This window comes from Pongo pygmaeus, chromosome 1, assembly GCF_028885625.2.
Source record: "Pongo pygmaeus isolate AG05252 chromosome 1, NHGRI_mPonPyg2-v2.0_pri, whole genome shotgun sequence".
Lineage (NCBI taxonomy): Eukaryota > Metazoa > Chordata > Mammalia > Primates > Hominidae > Pongo > Pongo pygmaeus.
In genome coordinates, this window is record NC_072373.2 from 137,701,556 (window position 1) to 137,721,342 (window position 19,787).

The 19,787-nt window shown below is 40.6% G+C and overlaps 1 protein-coding gene across 2 annotated transcripts in view; it reads right to left on the reverse strand.

The window, feature by feature from the left end:
• Positions 1-11,012: 11,012 nt before the first annotated feature.
• Positions 11,013-19,787, reverse strand: part of RPAP2 (RNA polymerase II associated protein 2) — an 88,239-nt gene continuing 79,464 nt past the window's right edge. For both annotated transcript variants that reach the window (XM_054476331.2, XM_063664819.1), the window contains 2 exons: positions 17,451-17,600; positions 11,013-11,326 (listed from right to left, as the gene is read on the reverse strand). In XM_054476331.2, coding sequence (XP_054332306.1) covers position 11,326; positions 17,451-17,600 — 151 coding nt within the window. In that variant the 3' untranslated portion in view covers positions 11,013-11,325. The remainder of the gene's footprint in view (positions 11,327-17,450; positions 17,601-19,787) is intronic.

Here is a 19,787-nt window from a genome sequence, read left to right on the forward strand (position 1 = left end):
TTTTAATTTTTGTGGGTACATGGTAGATGTATATATTTATGGGTTACATGAAATATTTTGGTACAGGCATGCAATGTGTAATAATCACATCAGGATAAATAGGGTTTCCATCACCTTAAGCACTTATCCTTTGTGTTACAAACAATCCAGTTATACTCTTCAGTTATTTTAAAATTTTATTTATTTATTTTTTGAGACAGTCTCACTCTATTGCCTAGGCTGGAGTGCAGTGCCACAATCATGGCTCACTGAAGCCTTGACCGCCCGGGCTAAAGTGATCCTCACCCTCCTGAGTAGCTGGGACTATAGGCGTGTGCCACCATGCCCGGCTAATTGTTTACTTTTTTGTAGAGATGGGGTCTCCCTATGTTGCCCAGGCTGGTCTCAAACTCCTGGGCTCACGTCATCCTCCCACCTCAGTCTCCCAAAGTGCTGGGATTACAGGCGTGAGCCACCATGCCCAGCCAGGGAGCTCTTTCAGATTGGCTCCTGTGTCTGTCTGACATGCTTCTATCCTTTTGTTTTTGAGCACTTGCTTAGTTTCTGGTACTACAAGATGCTCCAGGCTTATCTTGCATTTTTTTGGCTCTAGCCTCAGAACCTCACCATTTTCCCAAGAAGCCTGGGTTCTTTTTTATTGGAAAATATTTAGAAACCAAAATCCAGCACAGTACTTTGAACTGAATTCTACTTCAGTCCTCCCAAACTAACATAAACTTGGCAGGAGTGTGTGGGAGGCAGATGCAGCACCCTCCCAAAGCAGCTGGCCCTGTGGTGACTTGGTGGCAGTTGTCCACTTGAATCCTTAGTTTCTATACTGAGCTACTGGCTCCTCACCTGAGGTCTCTAGACCTGTAGGGCATGTGAGATAACTGAAGAGATATCTCTGGGCACAGAGAGGGAAGAAGTGGAGATACAGCAGCTTCCCTCATTTTTTAATTTTTAATTTTTGAGACAGTGTCTTGCTCTGTCACCCAGGCTGGAGTGCAGCGGTGCAATCTTGGCTCCCTACAACCTCTGCCTCCTGGGCTCAAGTGATCCTCCCATCTCTGACTCCTGAGTAGCTGGGACTCCAGGCATACACCACCATGCCTGGCTAATTTTTTTTTATTTTTGGTGGAGACAGGGTTTTGCTATGTTGCCCAAGTTGGTCTCAAACTCCTGGACTCAAGCAATCAGCCCATCTTGGCCTCCCAAAGTGCTGGGATTACAGGTGAGCCCTGTGCCTGGCCAGCTTCTCTTTCTCTTTACCCTAGGTCACTAGGTCAGAGAGAGAGAGGCCCTGTCATCATCTTTGACTTTTAATAACTTTATTAAGGTATAATTTATACACATAAACTTTACCTGTTTTAAGTGCACAAATCAATTATTTTTAAAGTTTATAAAGTTGTGCAAAAATGGCCGGGTGTGGTGGCTCACGCCTGTAATCCCAGCACTTTGGGAGGCCAAGGCAGGCGGATCACCTGAGGTCAGGAGTTTGAGACCAGCATGACCAACCTGGAGAAAACCTATCTCTACTAAAAATACAAAATTAGCCCGGCATGGTGGCACATGCCTGTAATCCCAGCTACTCAGAAGGCTGAGGCAGGAGAAATGCTTCAACCCAGGAGGTGGAGGTTGTGGTGAGCCGAGATCGCACCATTGCACTCCAGCCTGGGCAACAAGAGTGAAACTCCATCGCACACACACATACACACACATAAAAGTTGTGCAAAAATTACAACTTAGTTTTGGAACATTTTTGTCACCCCAAAAAGATGCCTTGTGCCCATCTGCAGGCAATCCATGTTTTCACATCAGACCCATGCAACTCCTAATTTAATATATGCCTTTTCTGGACTGTAAATGGAAACATACCATATGTGGGATATTGCATCAGACTTCTTTCAGTAAGCATAATGTTTTGAGATGCATCCATATTGTAGCATATATCACTACTCCATTGTATACATATATCATTTAAAGAAATCCACCAGTTAAAAAAAAAAGAAAAAGAAATAATCTGGTTATGTTGGTGCCTGCCTGCAGTCCCACCCTCCTGAGGAGGCTGAGGCAGGAGGATTGTTTGAGCCCAGGAGTTTGACTTCGGAGTAAGCAACATAGTGAGGCCTCATCTCTTTAAAAAAAAAAAAAAAATCCAGTAGTTGATGGTCATTTGGTTTCCACTTTTTGACTAATATGAATGATAATGCTATGAACATTTGCCTACGAGTCTTGATGTGAACACATTTCCACTACTCTTCTCATGGAATAGCGGGATCATATGGTAAACTTATGTTTATCTTTTTAAGAAACTGCCGAACTGTTTTCCAAAGTGGTTGCACCATTTTACATTCCCGCCAGCAATGCATTAGGGCTCCAGTTTCTCCACATCATCACCAACACTTATCTTTGTCTGTCTTTTTTATTATAGTCATTTTAGTGGGTCCAAAATGGTATCTAATTTTGGTTTTAACTTGTATTTTCCTAATGACTAGTGATAGTACACATCTCTTCATATGCTAAGCAATTTGTATATCTTCTTTGCTGAAATATCTATTCAAACATTTTGTCCATTTTTAAGTTGTCTGCCTTATTTTTGAGTTTTAAGAATTCTTTACATAGTCTAGATACAAGTCCTCTATCAGATACTTATTATGATTTGAAAATATTTTTTCCCAGTCTGTGATTTTTCAATTAATTTTTTTTTTTTTTGAGACAGGGTCTCACTCTGTCACCCAGGCTCTAGTGCAGTGGTGTGATCTCAGCTCACTGCAACCTCTGCCTCCCAGGGTCAACAGATCCTCCCACCTCAGCCTTCTGAGTAGCCAGGACTACAGGAGCACGCCACCATGCCTGGTTAATTTTTGTATTTTTTGTGGAGATGGCATTTTGCTCTGTTATCCAGGCTGGTCTCAAACTCCTGAGCTCAAGTGGTCCACCCTCCTTGGCTTCCGAAAGTGCAGGGACTTCAGATGTGAACCACCTCCCCGGGCTAATTAATTTTCTTAATAGTTTTTTGAAACAAAATTTTATATTTTAATGAAGTCCAATTTATTAATATTTTCTCTTATGAATTGTACTGTTAGTGTCTTAAGAATTCTTCCTAAACCAAGGTCATCTAGGTTTTCTCCCATGTTTTCTTCTACATGTTTTATAGTTTTAGCTCTCACATGTAGGTGTGTGATCAATTTTGAGTTTATTTTTGCATATGGTAGGAGGTAAGAATCTAAATTAATTTCTTCTGCATTTGATATCCAAATATCCTAGCACTATTTGTTGAAAAGACCATCTTTTCTCCATAATTTCATTGGGATTTTTGTCAAAACTTAATTGATCATAAATGTGAAGGTTTATTCCTGGACTCTGTTCCACTGATCTGTATGCCTATCTTTATATCAGTACCACACTGTCTTGATTAATGTAACTTTGTAGTAAGTTCTGGATCAGAATTATTTCTTCATTTTCAGAACTATTTCAGCTATTCTGAATCCTTTATGTTTTCATACAGACTTTAAGATTGGCCTGTCAATTTTTCAAAAAAGCCTGCTGTGATTTTGATAGGGATTGCATTGTAGATTAATTTGGGGAGAACTGCTATCTTAACAACATTTGATCTTCCAATTCACGAACATGGATTGTGTCTACATTTCTTGATACCTTCTTTAATCTCTCTGAATTTTTCTTTTTCTTTTTTTGAGACACGGTCTTGCTCTGTTGCCCAGGCTGGAGTGCACTGGCACAGTCACAGCTAACTGCAGCCTCAACCTCCCAAGCTCAGGCAATCCTCCCAATGTAGCCTCTCAAGTAGCTGGGACTATAGGTGTGCAGCACCATGCCTGGCTAGTTTTTTAAAATTTAATAATTATTATTTTTTATTATACTTTAAGTTCTGGGTTACATGTGCAGAACATGCAGTTTTGTTACATAGGTATACACATGCCATGGTGGTTTGCTGCACCCACCAACCTGTCACCTACATTAGGTATTTCTCCTAATGTTATCCCTCCCCTAGCCCCCCACCCCCCACAGGCCCTGGTGTGTGATGTTACCCTCCCTGTGTCCATGTGTTCTCATTGTTCAACTCCCACTTATGAGTGAGAACATGTGTTGTTTGGTTTTCTGATCTTGTGATAGTTTGCTGAGAATGATGGTTTCCAGCTTTATCCATGTCCCTGAAAAGGACACGAACTCATCCTTTTTTATGGCTGCATAGTATTCCAAGGTATATATGTGCCACATTTTCTTAATCCAGTCTATCATTGATGGGCATTTGGGTTGGTTTCAAATATTTGCTATTGTGAATAGTGCAGCAATAAACATACGTGTGCATGTGTCTTTACTGTAGAATGATTTATAATCCTTTGGGTATATGCCCAATAATGGGATTGCTAGGTCAAATGGTATTTCCAGTTCTAGATCCTTGAGGAATCGCCATACTGACTTCCACAATGGTCGAACTAATTTGCACTCCCACCAACAGTGTAAAAGCGTTCCAATTTTTCCACAACCTCTCCAGCATCTATTGTTTCCTGATTTTTAATGATCACCATTCTAACTGGCGTGAGATGGTATCTCACTGTGGTTTTGATTTTCATTTCTCTAATGACTAGTGATGATGAGCATTTTTTCATATATCTGTTGGCTGCATAAATGTCTTCTTTTGAGAAGTGTCTGTTCATATCCTTTGCCCATTTTTTGATGGGGTTGTTTGCTTTTTTCTTGTAAATTTGTTTAAGTTCTTTGTAGATTCTGGATATTAGCCCTTTGTCAGATGGATATATTGCAAAAATTTTGTCCCATTCTGTAGGTTGCCTGTTCACTCTGAAGATAGTTAATTTTGCTGTGCAGAAGCTCTTTAGTTTAATTAGAACCCATTTGTCAATTTTGGCTTTTGTTGCCATTGCTTTTGGTGTTTTAGACATGAAGTCTTTGCCCATGCCTATGTCCTGAATGGTATTGCCCAGGTTTTCTTCTAGGATTTTTATGGTCCTAGGTCTTACGTTTAAGTCTTTGTTCCATCTTGAGTTGATTTTTGTATAAGGTGTAAGGAAAGGGTCCAGTTTCAGTTTTCTGCATATGGCTAGCCAGTTTTCCCAACACCATTTATTAAATAGGGAATCTTTTCCCCATTGCTTGTGTGTGTCAGGTTTGTCAAAGATCACATGGTGGTAGACGTGTGGTGTTATTTCTGAGGCCTCCATTCTGTTCCATTCGTCTACATATCTGTTTTCGTACCAGTGCCATGCTGTTTTGGTTACTGTAGGCTTGTAGTAAAGTTTGAAGTCAGGTAGCGTGATACCTCCAACTTTGTTCTTCTTGCCCAGGATTGTCTTGGCTATGTGGGCTCTTTTTTGGTTCCATATGAATCTTAAAGTAGTTTTTTCCAATTCTGTGAAGAAAGTTAGTGGTAGCTTGATGGGGATAGCATTGAATCTATAAATTAGTTTGGGCAGCAAGGCCATTGTCATGATATTGATTCTTCCTATCCATGAGCATGGAATGTTTTTCCATTTGTTTGTGTCCTCTCTTATTTCCTTGAGCAGTGCTTTGTATTTTATTTTCTTAGTAGCAGTTATGAATGGGAGTTCACTCATGATTTGGCTCTTTGTCTATTATTGGTGTATAGGAATGCTTGTGATTTTTGCACATTGATTTTGTATCCTGAGACTTTGCTGAAGTTGCTTATCAGCTTAAGGAGATTTTGGGATGAGACGATGGGGTTTTCTAAATATACAGTCATGTCATCTGCAAACAGAGACAATCTGACTTCCTCTCTTCCTATCTGAATACGCTTTATTGCTTTCTCTTGCCTGATTGCCCTGGCCAGAACTTCCAATACTATGCTGAATAGGAGTGGTGAGAGAGGGCATCCTTGCCTTGTGCTGGTCTTCAAAGGAAATGCTTCCAGTTTTTGCCCATTCAGTATGCTATTGGCTGTGGGTTTGTCATAAATAACCTCTTATTATGTTGAGATACGTTCCATCAATACCTAGTTTATTGAGGGTTTTTAGCATGAAAGGCTGTTGAATTTTGTTGAAGGCCTTTTTTGTATCTATTGAGATAATCATGTGGTTTTTGCCATTGGTTCTGTTTTTGTGATGGATTACGTTTATTGATTTGCATATGTTGAACCAGCCTTGCATCCCAGGGATGAAGCCCACTTGATCATGGTGGATAAGCTTTTTGATGTGCTGCTGGATTCGGTTTGCCAGTATTTTATTGAGGATTTTCGCATCGATGTTCATCAGGGATATTGGCCTAAAATTCTCTTTTTTTGTTGTGTCTCTGCCAGGCTTTGGTATCAGGATGATGTTAGCCTCATGAAATGAGTTAGGGAGGATTCCTTTTTTTTCTATTGATTGGAATAGTTTCAGAAGGAATGGTACCAGCACCTCTTTGTACCTTTCGTAGAATTTGGCTGTGAATCCGTCTGATCCTGGACTTTTTTTGGTTGGTAGCCTATTAATTATTGGCTCAATTTCAGAACCTGTTACTGGTTTATTCAGAGATTCAACTTCTTCCTGGTTTAGTCTTGGGAGGGTGTATGTGTCGAGGAATTTATCCATTTCTTCTAGATTTTCTAGTTTATTTGTGTAGAGGTGTTTATAGTATTCTCTGATGGTAGTTTGTATTTCTGTGGGATCAGTGGTGATATCCCCTTTATCATTTTTTATTGCATCTATTTGACTCTTCTCTCTTTTCTTCTTTATTAGCCTTGCTAACGGTCTATCAATTTTGTTGATCTTTTCAAAAAACCAGCTCCTAGATTCACTGATTTTTTGAAGGGTTTATTGAGTCTCTATCTCCTTCAGTTCTGCTCTGATCTTAGTTATTTCTTGCCTTCTGCTAGCTTTTGAATTTGTTTGGTCTTGCTTCTCTAGTTCTTTTAATTGTGATGTTAGGGTGTTGATTTTAGATCTCTCCTGCTTTCACTTGTGGGCATTTAGTGCTATAAATTTCCCTCTACATACTGCTTTAAACATGTCCTAGAGATTCTGGTACATTGTGTCTTTGTTCTCATTGGTTTCAAAGAACATCTTTATTTCTGCCTTCATTTCGTTATTTACCCAGTAGTCATTCAGGAATAGGTTGTTCAGTTTCCATGTAGTTGTGCGGTTGAGTGAGATTCTTGATCCTGAGTTCTAATTTGATTACATTGTGGTCTGAGACAGTTTGTTGTGATTTCTGTTCTTTTGCATTTGCTGAGGAGTGCTTTACTTCCAATTATGTGGTCAATTTTGGAATAAGTGTGATGTGGTGCTGACAAGAATGTATATTCTGTTGATTTGGGGTGGAGAGTTCTGTCGATGTCTATTAGGTCTGCTTGGTCCAGAGCTGAGTTCAAGTCCTGGATATCTTTGTTAATTTTCTGTCTTGTTGATCTGTCTAATATTGACAGTGGGGTGTTAAAGTCACCCATTAATATTGTGTGGGAGTCTAAATCTCTTTGTAGGTCTCTAAGAACTTGCTTTATGAATCTGGGTGCTCCTGTATTGGGTACATATATATTTAGGATAGTTAGCTGTTCTTGTTGAATTGATCCCTTTACCATTATGTAATGACCTTCTTGGTCTCTTTTGATCTTTGTTGGTTTAAAGTCTGTTTTATTAGAGACTAGGATTGCAACCCCTGCTTTTTTCTGCTTTCCATTTGCTTGGTAAATCTTCCTACATCCTTTTATTCTGAGCCTATGTGTGTCTTTGCACATGAGATGGGTCTCCTGAATATAGCACACTGATGGGTCTTGACTCTTTATTCAATTTGCCAGTCTGTGTCTTTTAATTGGGGCATTTATCCCATTTACATTTAAGGTTAATATTGTTATGTGTGAATTTGATCCTGTCATTATGATGCTAGCTGGTTATTTCATCCATTAATTGATGCAGTTTCTTCATAGTGTTGATGGTCTTTACCATTTGGCATGTTTTTGCAGTGGCTGGTACTGGTTGTTCCTGTCCATTTCTAGTGCTTACTTCAGGAGCTCTTGTAAGGCAGGCCTGGTGGTGACAAAATCTCTCAGCAGTTGCTTGTCTGTAAAGGATTTTATCTCTCCTTCACTTATGAAGCTTAGTTTGGCTGGATATGAGATTCTGGGTTGAAAATTCTTTTCTTTAAGAATGTTGAATATTGGCCCCCATTCTCTTCTGGCTTGTAGGGTTTCTGCCCACAGGTCTGCTGTTAATCTGATGGGCTTCCCTTTGTGGGTAACCTGACCTTTCTCTCTGGCTGCCCTTAACATTTTTTCCTTCATTTCAACCTTGGTGAATCTGACGATTATGTGTCTTGGGGTTGCTCTTCTTGAGGAGTATCTTTGTGGTGTTCTCTGTATTTCCTGAATTTGAATGTTGGCCTTCCTTGCTAGGCTGGGGAAGCTCTCCTGGATAATATCCTGAAGAGTGTTTTCAAACTTGGTTCTGTTCTCCCTGTCACTTTCAGGTACACCAATCAAACATAGATTTGGTCTTTTCACATAGTCCCATATTTCTTGGAGGCTTTGTTAATTTCTTTTCACTCTTTTTTCTCTAATCTTGTCCTCTCGCTTTATTTCATTAATTTGATCTTCAATCACTGATATCCTTTCTTCCGCTTGATCGAATTGGCTATTGAAGCTTGTGTATGCTTCACGAAGTTCCCGTACTGTGGTTTTCAGCTCCATCAGGTCATTTAAGCTCTTCTCTACACTGGTTATTCTAGTTAGCCATTTGTCTAACCTTTTTTCAAGATTTTTAGCTTCCTTGTGATGCGTTAGAACATGCTCCTTTAGCTCGGAGAAGTTTGTTATTACCGACCTTCCGAAGCCTACTTCTGTCAACTTGTCAAACTCATTCTCTGTCCAGTTTTGTTCCCTTGCTGGCAAGGAGTTGTGTTCCTTTGGAAGAGAAGAGGCATTCTGGTTTTTGGAATTTTCAGCCTTTCTGCTCTGGGTTCCTCCCCATCTTTGTAGTTTTACCTACCTTTGGTCTTTGATGTTGGTGTCCTATGGATGGGGTTTTGGTGTGGATGTCCTTTTTTTTGATGTTGATCCTATTCCTTTCTGTTAGTTTTCCTTCTAATAGACAGGCCCCTTAGCTGCAGGTCTGTTGGAGTTTGCTGGAGGTCCACTCCAGACCCTGTTTGCCTGGGTATCACCAGTGGAGGCTGCAGAACAGCAAATATTGCTGCCTGATCCTTCCTGTGGAAGCTTCGTCCCAGTGGGGCATCTACCTCTATGAGGTGTCTTTCGGCCCCTACTGGGAGATGTCTCCCAGTCAGGCTACACGGGGGTCAGGGACCCACTTGAGGAGGCAGTCTGTCTATTTTCGGAGCTCAAATGCGGTGCTGGGAGAACCACCGCTCTCTTCAGAGCTGTCAAGCAGGGACATTTAAGTCTGGAGAAGCTGTCTGCTGCCTTTTGTTCAGATATACCCTGCCCCTGGAGGTGGAATCTAGAGAGACAGTAGGCCTTGCTGAGCTGTGGTGGGCTCCGCCCAGTTTGAGCTTCCCTGCTGCTTTGTTTACACTGTGAGCATAGAACCGCCTACTCAAGCCTCAGCAATGGTGGACACCTCTACTCTGCCAAGGTCCCGCGTCCCAGGTCGATCTCAGACTGCTGGCGCTAGCAGTGAGCAAGGCTCTGTGGGCGTGGGACCCACTGAACCAGGCATGGGAGGGGATCTCGTGGTCTGCCAGTTGTGAAGACTGTGGGAAAAGAGCAGTATTTGGGCAGGAGTGTACCCCTCCTTCAGGTATAGTCACTCATGGCTTCCCTTGGCTAGGAAAGGGAAATCCCCCGACCCCTTGGCGCTTCCCAGGTGAGGCGATGCCCCACCTTGCTTCGGCTCACCCTCTGTGGGCTGCACCCACTGACCAACCAGTCCCAGTGAGACGAACCAGGTACTTTAGTTGGAAATGCAGAAATCACCCATCTTCTCTGTCCATCCTGCTGGGAGCTGTAGAATGGAGCTGTTCCTATTTGGCCATCTTCAATTTATTTTTATTTTTATTTTTTGTGGAGACAGGGTCTCACTTTGTTGCCCAGGCTGGTCTTGAACTCCTGGGCTCAAGCAGTCCTCCTGCCTCTGCCTCCAAAGTGCTAGAACTAAAGGCATGAGCCACCATGCCCAGCCCTCTTGAATGTTTTATAGTTTTCGTTATACAAGTCTTGTACTTCTTTTGTTAAATTTATTCCTAAGTATTTAATTCTCTTTGGTGATATTGTGAACACAATTTTCTTTATTTCATTTTTGGAGTTTTCTGAACAGAAAAACACAACTGATTTTCTGTATATTGATTAGCCTGTGACCTTGCTGAACTTGATTAATTCTATTACACTATAATTTTTTGTTGTGGTTAGACCCTTACACAATCAAATGAGGTTAAAAAAAATTGTCAAAGGGGCCCCAGACCAACAACAGGATGACAGTAGCCTTTGCCCATACAGAGATAAAGTTTAGTTTTTGCAGTCCTTTCCCATAGAGTTTGTATGGCAGTAGCCAATTCTATGGCCTACTGCCATACAACCTGAACTGAAGTCCAGAAAGTTTAGGTGACTGGGCCACAGAGCTAATTACTGGTGGAGCCAAGAAGAGAAATTATATCCCTACCTCCTTGCCCACTAAGCTCCCCATTCCAGGGGCTGCTTTCTGGTCCTGTTCCATGATTGGGCTTTAGCAGCTGTCATTTCCTCCAGTGTCCAAGAGTATTTTCTTGGCCTTCCAGTAAAGCTCCCCAAGTTGTCTGTGGCCCCCCTCAACTGCTAACTTGCCTGATACACATTTTGAAAAGCAATCTAAATTCTAGAAATTGTCTCTCCTGCAAACAAACTACAGATTCCATTTAAAGTATTTCCTTGAGTCCAGAAAGTTCTGAGATTTTCCTGTTTTGGACTAGACTTCCAAAGGGCTTCATCTTAAATTGTATTTATTGACCTAATTGTTTACTGATCTTTAGAATTTAGAGTTTAGATTGGGAGGTCAAAATTGTAACTTCCTCAATTTTTTTGGCAAACTGATATGATGGCTGGAATCATCCAGAAAAAGTAGAGATCATTATATTTTCTTGAATATTCATTCAAGTTTCAATTTAATACTTAAACATTCATTTTCAAATAAAAATACTATGTCTTGTACTAGGGATACAAAGACTTGGTTATCCTTGTTGGAGTAATGATTCTCCTCTATCTGGGGAGGCCATCCTCTGCAGTTGGGGACTGAAGGACTGGGAGATGGGAGATTGAAACTTAAAGAGGTAAAGGTCTGTCTTGGAATAAAACTAGTTATCGGTCACCACCAGACCATCATGGCGGCTAGAATTCCAGAAACGGTGAATAGAAGTTCATCTTCTATTTTGTCTTCATAGAATATATCTGTGAAGCAAAAAAGGATACTTTGAATAAAACATGTATTGGGAGGCCAAGGCAGGCAGATCACGAGGTCAGGAGTTTGAGACCAACCTGACTAGCATGGTGAAACCCCCATCTCTACTAAAAATACAAAAAAACCCAAAAAGTTTGCCAGGCATGGTGGCATGCACCTGTAGTCCTAGCTACTCGGAAGGCTGAGGCAGAAGAATTGCTTGAACTTGGGAGGCAGAGATTGCAGCGAGCCAAGATCACACCATTGCACTCCAGCCTGGGTGACAGAGCAAGACGCCGTCTCAAAAAAAACCCAAAAAACAAAACAACAAAAAAAATGTAAAGTATTTTACTAGCTGTCGTAGACACTGTGTGTCTTGTCAATATTCATTCAATTTCTTCCCCATTATGTATATTCTACCCAACAACAGTTTGGCTGGAATAGACTGAGTTTCATATTCAACTTGATGGCTAAGTTTGACTAATCAAGGTCAGCTGGAAAAGCCCCTCTCTTTCCTTCATCCCTGGCCAGAATGATTTCATTAGCTCTTTCCCTTATCCTTTGCCAGAATGATTTCGTTAGCTCACAGCATTCCCATGACCCCATGAATTGGTTCAGGGGTGTCCTCAATCAGGATGAAGTTCAAGACTCTCACCAAGGCAGTATGGTATGCTATATATAAAACTGGAGCCTACTGAACATTTTTGCCCCTCTGCTAGACACCTTCTAAGATATCCCCCAATGGCTGTTGTCTCCTGGTATTCATGCCCTTGTATAATCCTCTCACCTTGAGTATGGGCTGGACCTAGTGACTAGTTTCTAACTAACAGAATATAGCAAAAGTGATGGGATGTCACTTCTGAGATTAGTTATTAATACAAAAAGACTGTGGCTTCCATCATGGGTATCCTCTCTCACTGGCTCAGTCCGATGGAAGCCACATGCCATGTTGTGAGGTGCACTCTAGAGAGGCCTGTGGGCAAGGATTAGGGGAGGTTTCTAGACAACAGTGAAAAACTGAGACCCTGAGTTCAACAGTCTATGAGGAGCGTGATCCTGCCAACAACCACATGAGTGAGCCTGAAGGAGATCTTCCATTCTAGCCTTCAGGTGACATCGTAGCGCTGGCAGATAGCTTAACTGTAACATCAGGAAAGACCCTGAGCCAGAGGCTCCCAGTTCAACTGCACCTAGATTCCTGACTCACAGAAACTGTGACATAAAAAATGTTTGTTACTTTAAACCACAAACATCTTTTTTTTGTTTGTTTTGGAGAAATTTGTTAGTAACAAAAGTTAACTAATATACCACAGTAGCAAAAGGTAGTTGGAAATGGATTTTTTTTTCTGTTATTCACAACTGAAAGCATATTAATATACTAGGTAGTAATCTTGAAAAGGTTATTAGATATTAAAATCTCTAAACTCAAATGAATTTACCATGGCATACCAAAATAATGCAAACAAAAAACCTTCTATCCTTCTACTCACAACCATCTTCATTTCTCATATGGAAAATTATGTAATAAGGGCCATTCATTCATAATCCTTTATAATACTGACAAAGTAATCTGGGCCAAGATTTACCTTTGATTACTTAAGCAAATGAACAATGTAAATAAATAATGATCATAGGGGAACTGTTAAGTCCACTTAAAACACCTACTGTTGAAAGTCCTTAAAACTACTTTAACACCATCTGTTTATGTACAAGTTTAAAATATGCTAGTTAAAATGATTTTTAATTGGTATCTATTCATTGCAGCAGGTTTAGAAGGACTTCTGGCTAGGCACTGTTTGCTCTCAGTCTGAAATAGAAACCTCTTTTTTTTTTTTGAGACAGGGTCTTGCTCTGGTGTGCAGGCTGGAGTGCAGTGGTGTGATCATGGCTCACTGCAGCCTTGACCTCCTGGGCTCAAGAAATCCTCCTGCCTCAGCCTCCCGCGTAGCTGGGATTACAGGCAGGTGCCACCTGTAGGCAACCATATCTAATTTTTTTATTTTTTGTAGAGACAAGATCTCTACAAAACTGGGCAACTTTGTTGCCAGACTGGTCTTGAACTCCTGGGCTCAAGCGATCCTCCCACCTTGGCCTCCCAAAGTGCTGGAATTTTAGGCATAAGCTACTGCACCCGGCCAAGAAACCTTTCAACCAATGTACAAAGGATGTCATGGACTGAGGAGTATGATTGGTTTAAACTCCAACCTCTCCATATTCTTTAAGGGCCTTTGAATGTTATGCTTATACAAACCAACCCAAGCTCACTCCTTCAGTAAAAGCCTTTGCTATATAGTGTCCTCAGAGTGGCAGGATCACTTGAAAAGACCATTGGGTATAAATTGGGTGGCGGTTACAGTGCTAATTCCTTTTTTTTTTTTTTGAGATGGAGTTTTGCACTGTCACCCAGGCTGGAGTGCAATGGCACAATCTCAGCTCACTGCGACCTCCACCTCTTGAGTTCAAGTGATTCTCCTGCCTCAGCCTCCTGAGTAGCTGGGATTACAGGCACCTGCCACCACACCCAGCTAATTTTTGTATTTTTAGTAGAGACAGGGTTTCACCATGTTGGCCAGGCTGTTCTCGAAATCCTGACCTCAAGTGATCTGCCTGCCTCAGCCTCCCAAAGTGCTGGGATTACAGGCATTAGCCACTGTGCACCCGGTCTGGTATTCTTTCTTAATCACCAAAATCAACTCTTTCAAATATCCTTCCTGTATATTTAGAGATTTGATTAAAGATTGTTTTATAGGCCGGGCGCAGTGGCTTACGCTTGTAATCCCAGCACTTTGGGAGGCTGAGGCAGGCAGATCACGAGGTCAAGAGATTGAGACCATCCTGGCCAACATGGTGAAACCTCATGTCTACTAAAAATACAAAAATTAGCTGGGCATGGTGGTGCGCACCTGTAGTCCCAGCTACAGGGAGGCCGAGGCAGGAGAATCGCTTGAACTGTGAGGCAGGTGTTGCAGTGAGCTGAGATTGTGCCACTGCATTCCAGCCTGGCAACAGAGCGAGACTTCGTCTCAAACAAAAAAAAAGATTGTTTTATAAAAATTCAAATAATAAAAATAAATATTAAATGACAGACATAATAAGAGCTATCTATGACAAACCCACAGCCAATATCATACTGAAAAACTGGAAGCATTCTCTTTGAAAAACGGGCACAAGACAGGGATGCCCTCTCTCACCACTCCTATTCAACATAGTGTTGGAAGTTCTGGCCAGGGAAATCAGGCAGGAGAAGGAAATAAAGGGTATTCTATTAGGAAAAGAGGAAGTCAAATTGTCCCTGTTTGCAGATGATGTGATTGTATATCTAGAAAACCCCATCGTCTCAGCCCAAAATCTCCTCAAGCTGATAAGCAACTTCAGCAAAGTCTCAGGATACAAAATCAATGTACAAAAATCACAAGCATTCTTATACACCAATAACAGACAAACAGCGAAATCATGAGTGAACTCCCATTCACAATTGCTTCAAAGAGAATAAAATACCTAGGAATCCAACTTACAAGGGATGTGAAGGACCTCTTCAAGGAGAACTACAAACCACTGCTCAATGAAATAAAAGAGGATACAAACAAATGGAAGAACATTCCATGCTCATGGGTAGGAAGAATCAATGTTGTGAAAATGGCCATACTGCCCAAGGTAATTTATAGATTCAATGCCATCCGCATGAAGCTACCAATGACTTTCTTCACAGAATTGGAAAAAACTACTTTAAAGTTCATATGGAACCAAAAAAGAGCCTGCATCGCCAAGTCAATCCTAAGCCAAAAGAACAAAGCTGGAGGCATCACGCTACCTGACTTCAAACTATACTACAAGGCTACAGTAACCAAAACAGCATGGTACTGGTACCAAAACAGAGATATAGACCAATGGAACAGAACAGAGCCCTCAGAAATAATGCCGCATATCAACAACTATCTGATCTTTGACAAACCTGACAAAAACAAGAAATGGGGAAAGGATTCCCTATTTAATCAATGGTGCTGGGAAAACTGGCTAGCCATATGTAGAAGGCTGAAATTGGATCCCTTCCTTACACCTTATACAAAGATTAATTCAAGATGGATTAAAGACTTAAATGTTAGACCTAAAACCATAAAAACCCTAGAAGAAAACCTAGGCAATACCATTCAGGACACAGGCATGGGCAAGGACTTCATGTCTAAAACACCAAAAGCAATGGCAACAAAAGCCAAAATTGACAAATGGGATCTAATTAAACTAAAGAGTTTCTGCACAGCAAAGAAACTACCATCAGAGTGAACAGGCAACCTACAGAATGGGAGAAAATTTTTGTAACCTACTCATTGACAAAGGGCTAATATCCAGAATCTACAATGAACTCAAACAAATTTACAAGAAAAAAACAACCCCATCAAAAAGTGGGTGAAGGATATGAACAGACACTTCTCAAAAGAAGACATTTATGCAGCCAAAAGACACATGAAAAAATGCTCATCATCACTGGCCATCAGAGAAATGCAAATCAAAACCACAATGAGATACCATCTCACACCAGTTAGAATGGCAATCATTAAAAAGTCAGGAAACAACAGGTGCTGGAGAGGATGTGGAGAAATAGGAACACTTTTATACTGTTGGTGGGACTGTAAACTAGTTCAACCATTGTGGAAGTCAGTGTGGCGATTCCTCAGGGATCTAGATCTAGAAATACCATTTGACCTAGCCATCCCATTACTGGGTATATACCCAAAGGATTATGAATCATGCTGCTATAAAGACACATGCACACATATATTTATTGCGGCACTATTCACAATAGCAAAGACTTGGAACCAACCTAAATGTCCAACAACGATAGACTGGATTAAGAAAATGTGGCACATATACACCATGGACTACTATGCAACCATAAAAAATGATGAGTTCATGTCCTTTGTAGGGACATGGATGAAACTGGAAACCATCATTCTCACCAAACTATTGCAAGGACAAAAAACCAAACACTGCATGTTCTCACTCATAGGTGGGAATTGAACAATGAGAACACATGGACACAGGAAGGGGAACATCACACACCGGGGACTGTTGTGGGGTCGGAGGGGGGAGGGATAGCATTAGGAGATATACCTAATGCTAAATGACGAGTTAATGGGTGCAGCACACCGACATGGCACATGTATACATATGTAACAAACCTGCACGTTGTGCACATGTACCCTAAAACTTAAAGTATAATAATAATAAAATAAAAAATAAAATAAAATAAATGACAGACATCAAGTATGCTTGTGGGAAAGAGATAGGATTAGAGGCAGAGGTGAAGGGGGAATGTTCCTTTTATATTTATGCAATCTGTATTGCTTAATTTTTATTTTACAACATTTTGTATTGCTTTTACAATTTAAAAAAGGTTAAAAAAAAAAAAAAAAGAAAATCTCCCTGAGAGAATCTCATTTGTAGCTTAGGATGAATTTCCTCAATTATAACATTAAATCAGTTCCTATCTGAGCATGCACTTTGGGATTGTGTGAAATGAGAAGGAAGGAATAGATGGAAAGTTATGATTAAGGCAGGACAAGGGAGGGAATATTCTGATGGGCAGTTCTGAAAGAGGAAAGGGTTTGGGATAGTCGGAGAGGGCTGTGTATCTGGGAACAGGGTTAGGATTCAACAAAGTCAGACGTGTAAATTCACCTGCTTATCTGTACATGAAATGACTAAGGTACTGGCTGGGTAGGGGGTGATTTCACTGAAAGGGGCAGTAGGATGAGGATGTTCACAATGGATCACTGCAGTAGCCGGGTTGAAGTAAACTGCTACTTCCTGGGAAGAAACTTATCAGATGGGACATGTGGGATAGCCTACGCTTGAGTATGAAACTGATAATGCGGAGTTTCCTGGACTGCAAAAAACAGAACTGTTGTAGCCTACAAGAGAGGAATGCAACAAATATGGGGCACAAAGTAAGTAGACAGGAAGTGACTGAGGCAGCTGAGAACTAAGGGATATCATGTCCTTCCTTAGCAAACTGAGGGCATCTTGAGGTCTGTACTTGGTTTTTACAATTTCCAATTAAAAAAAAAAAAAAAAAAACGAATCCACATAGGCAACAAATGAAGAATAAAAACCAAAATAAAACACAATCCAACTTACCACTCTGGTAAACAGCTGGTTCTAAATACGATGGTTAGACTTTCAAGGTCTTCATTCTTTAGATGTAATTCTTCAAGCAGGGTGTCTAGAAACCGTGTAAACACCATACCTTCCTGAGAATGTTTCTGAATGCCAAGAATTGGGGTCAGTCTGAAACAACCAAAAATACTAAATGCATATCCATGAAATGATAAGGGCAAAAGGACTCCTATCTTCAACGTGGCAGAGAAAATTTTATGAGAATAAGAAGGTCTCTTTGATTTAACAAAACTCCCAGAGAGAAGGCTTTACTAACAAAGGCAGAAGAGAAGTCTCAGGAAAAGACTGAAAGATCAAACATTAAGTATGAAAGAAGTATAAAAGCCTAAATCTATAATATGTTTGTTCTTCTTCATGCCAGCAAAAACTACTAAAATTCTGCTCAGAAAATGAACTCTTTCCATTTGGGAAAGGGAGGTTACGAAAAGTAGTTTAGAGCTGAGAATTGCTTTAAAAACATACTTATATTAGATGTTTGGATTATATCACCTAAAAAGACAATAGTAAACAAACAAGATTACCTTTTGAATGAAATTTTGTTTTTTTTTTGAGGCAGAGTCTCGCTTCTGTCGTCTAGGCTGGAGTGCAGTGGCACAATCTCGGCTCACTGCAACCTCCACCTCCTGGGTTCAAGCGATTCTCCTGCCTCAGCCTCCCGAGTAGTTGGGATTATAGGTGCTCGCCATCACGCCCAGCTAATTTTCGTTTTTTTTGGTAGAGACGGGGTTTCATTATGTTGGCCAGGCTGGTCTCGAACTCCTGGCCTCAGGCGATCCACCAGCCTCAGCCTCCCAAAGTGTTAGGATTACAGGCGTGAGCCACTGTGCCTAGGCAACATTTTTATATTTATTTATTTATATTATTATTATTATTTTTTAATTTTTTGAGATGGAGTCTTGCTCTGTCACCCAGGCTGGAATGCAGTGGTGCAATCTCAGCTCACAGCAACCTCCCGGGTTCAAGCAATTCTCCTGCCTCAGCCTCCTGAGTAGCTGGGACTACAGGTGTGTGCTACCACGCCTGGCTAATTTTTGTATTTTTAGTAGAGATGGGGTTTCACCATGTTGGCCAGGCTGGTCTCGAACTCCTGACCTGAAGCAATATACCCGCCTTGGCCTTCCAAAGTGCTGGGATTACAAGCGTGAGCCACCACGCCTGGCTAACATTTTTCTTTTTAAAACACTAAATAAATGAATTACGTCTTGTAAGGCACTTCATACTAGTTCTGTAAGAAACAATATGCTTTTTTCTCTAATCATTTCCAGTAAGTACTCCTAAAGATTGGCTCTGCACAATGGAATTTTAAAAGTAATTTAAACTGAAATGTGATCAGTACATGATTTTTAAAAACTGAGCAATATCTATTCTAATTACAAAGATTAAAGACCCTGACTTCTCATATATATATATTTTTTCTCTAGAGAGTATGCGTCTCAGAGTTCTTACAAGTTACATTCCTAGAAAGCTTTTTGGGAGAAAATTATTTTCTCCCCAAATAGTTTTACACTTCCCACAAAGCTCTTTCAGATATTTATTTAATCTTGGTTATTTGCCTGGGCATATTTAATAAAAATAAAATAACTCTCAAATTTAAATCAATAAAGCTCAAGAAATCAGAGCAGATCAGTCCCATAGTAGTCAGTGTGAAATGTAAGTGTTTTCTGAGAGGCAGATTTTCTTCCTTGCTTAGCCCATCCTATACGGAAAGTAGAAGTAAAAGGGAAATTTTGTCAGAATTGTCCAAATATGGCCAAGACTTCCAGAGGAGGTGGGAAATTCTCTATATCCCTGAAGTATTTTAGCAAGAACTGGAGATGAGATGACTGCAATAGTCCAATGAAATCCATAGAATTCTAGCTGGGAAAATTGCTATTGTGCATTCCTTTACCATCTCTCCTGTATTTCTTTGCAACTAGGGGATGGAGTACCAAGTTCTCAGACTTCATGAGCTTTGTCTGCACATATTCCCCAAAGGTAGTTCATACTGAGAAATAGGACTACCCAAGTATTCCAATGCCAAACCCAAGCTGGGTATAGAGGTAAACCTAGAGTTGTGGCCAGCTTTTTTTCTGAGGCATTTTCCTGTAGAGAAGGTGGAACCCAGAAGCTAACTCTAGCTTTTCCAATACTTAAGTGATGTCAACATTTAAAATATAAGTTGCTACTTCCCCATAATAAGACCAAGAATAAGTGATGGGATAACACTGGCTAAAATAAAACCAAGAAGTCCAAGTCAGGCGGTTCAAATATGCCAACTCCATAGAAACCTAGCTTTTGTTTATATATAAAGTGGTACTG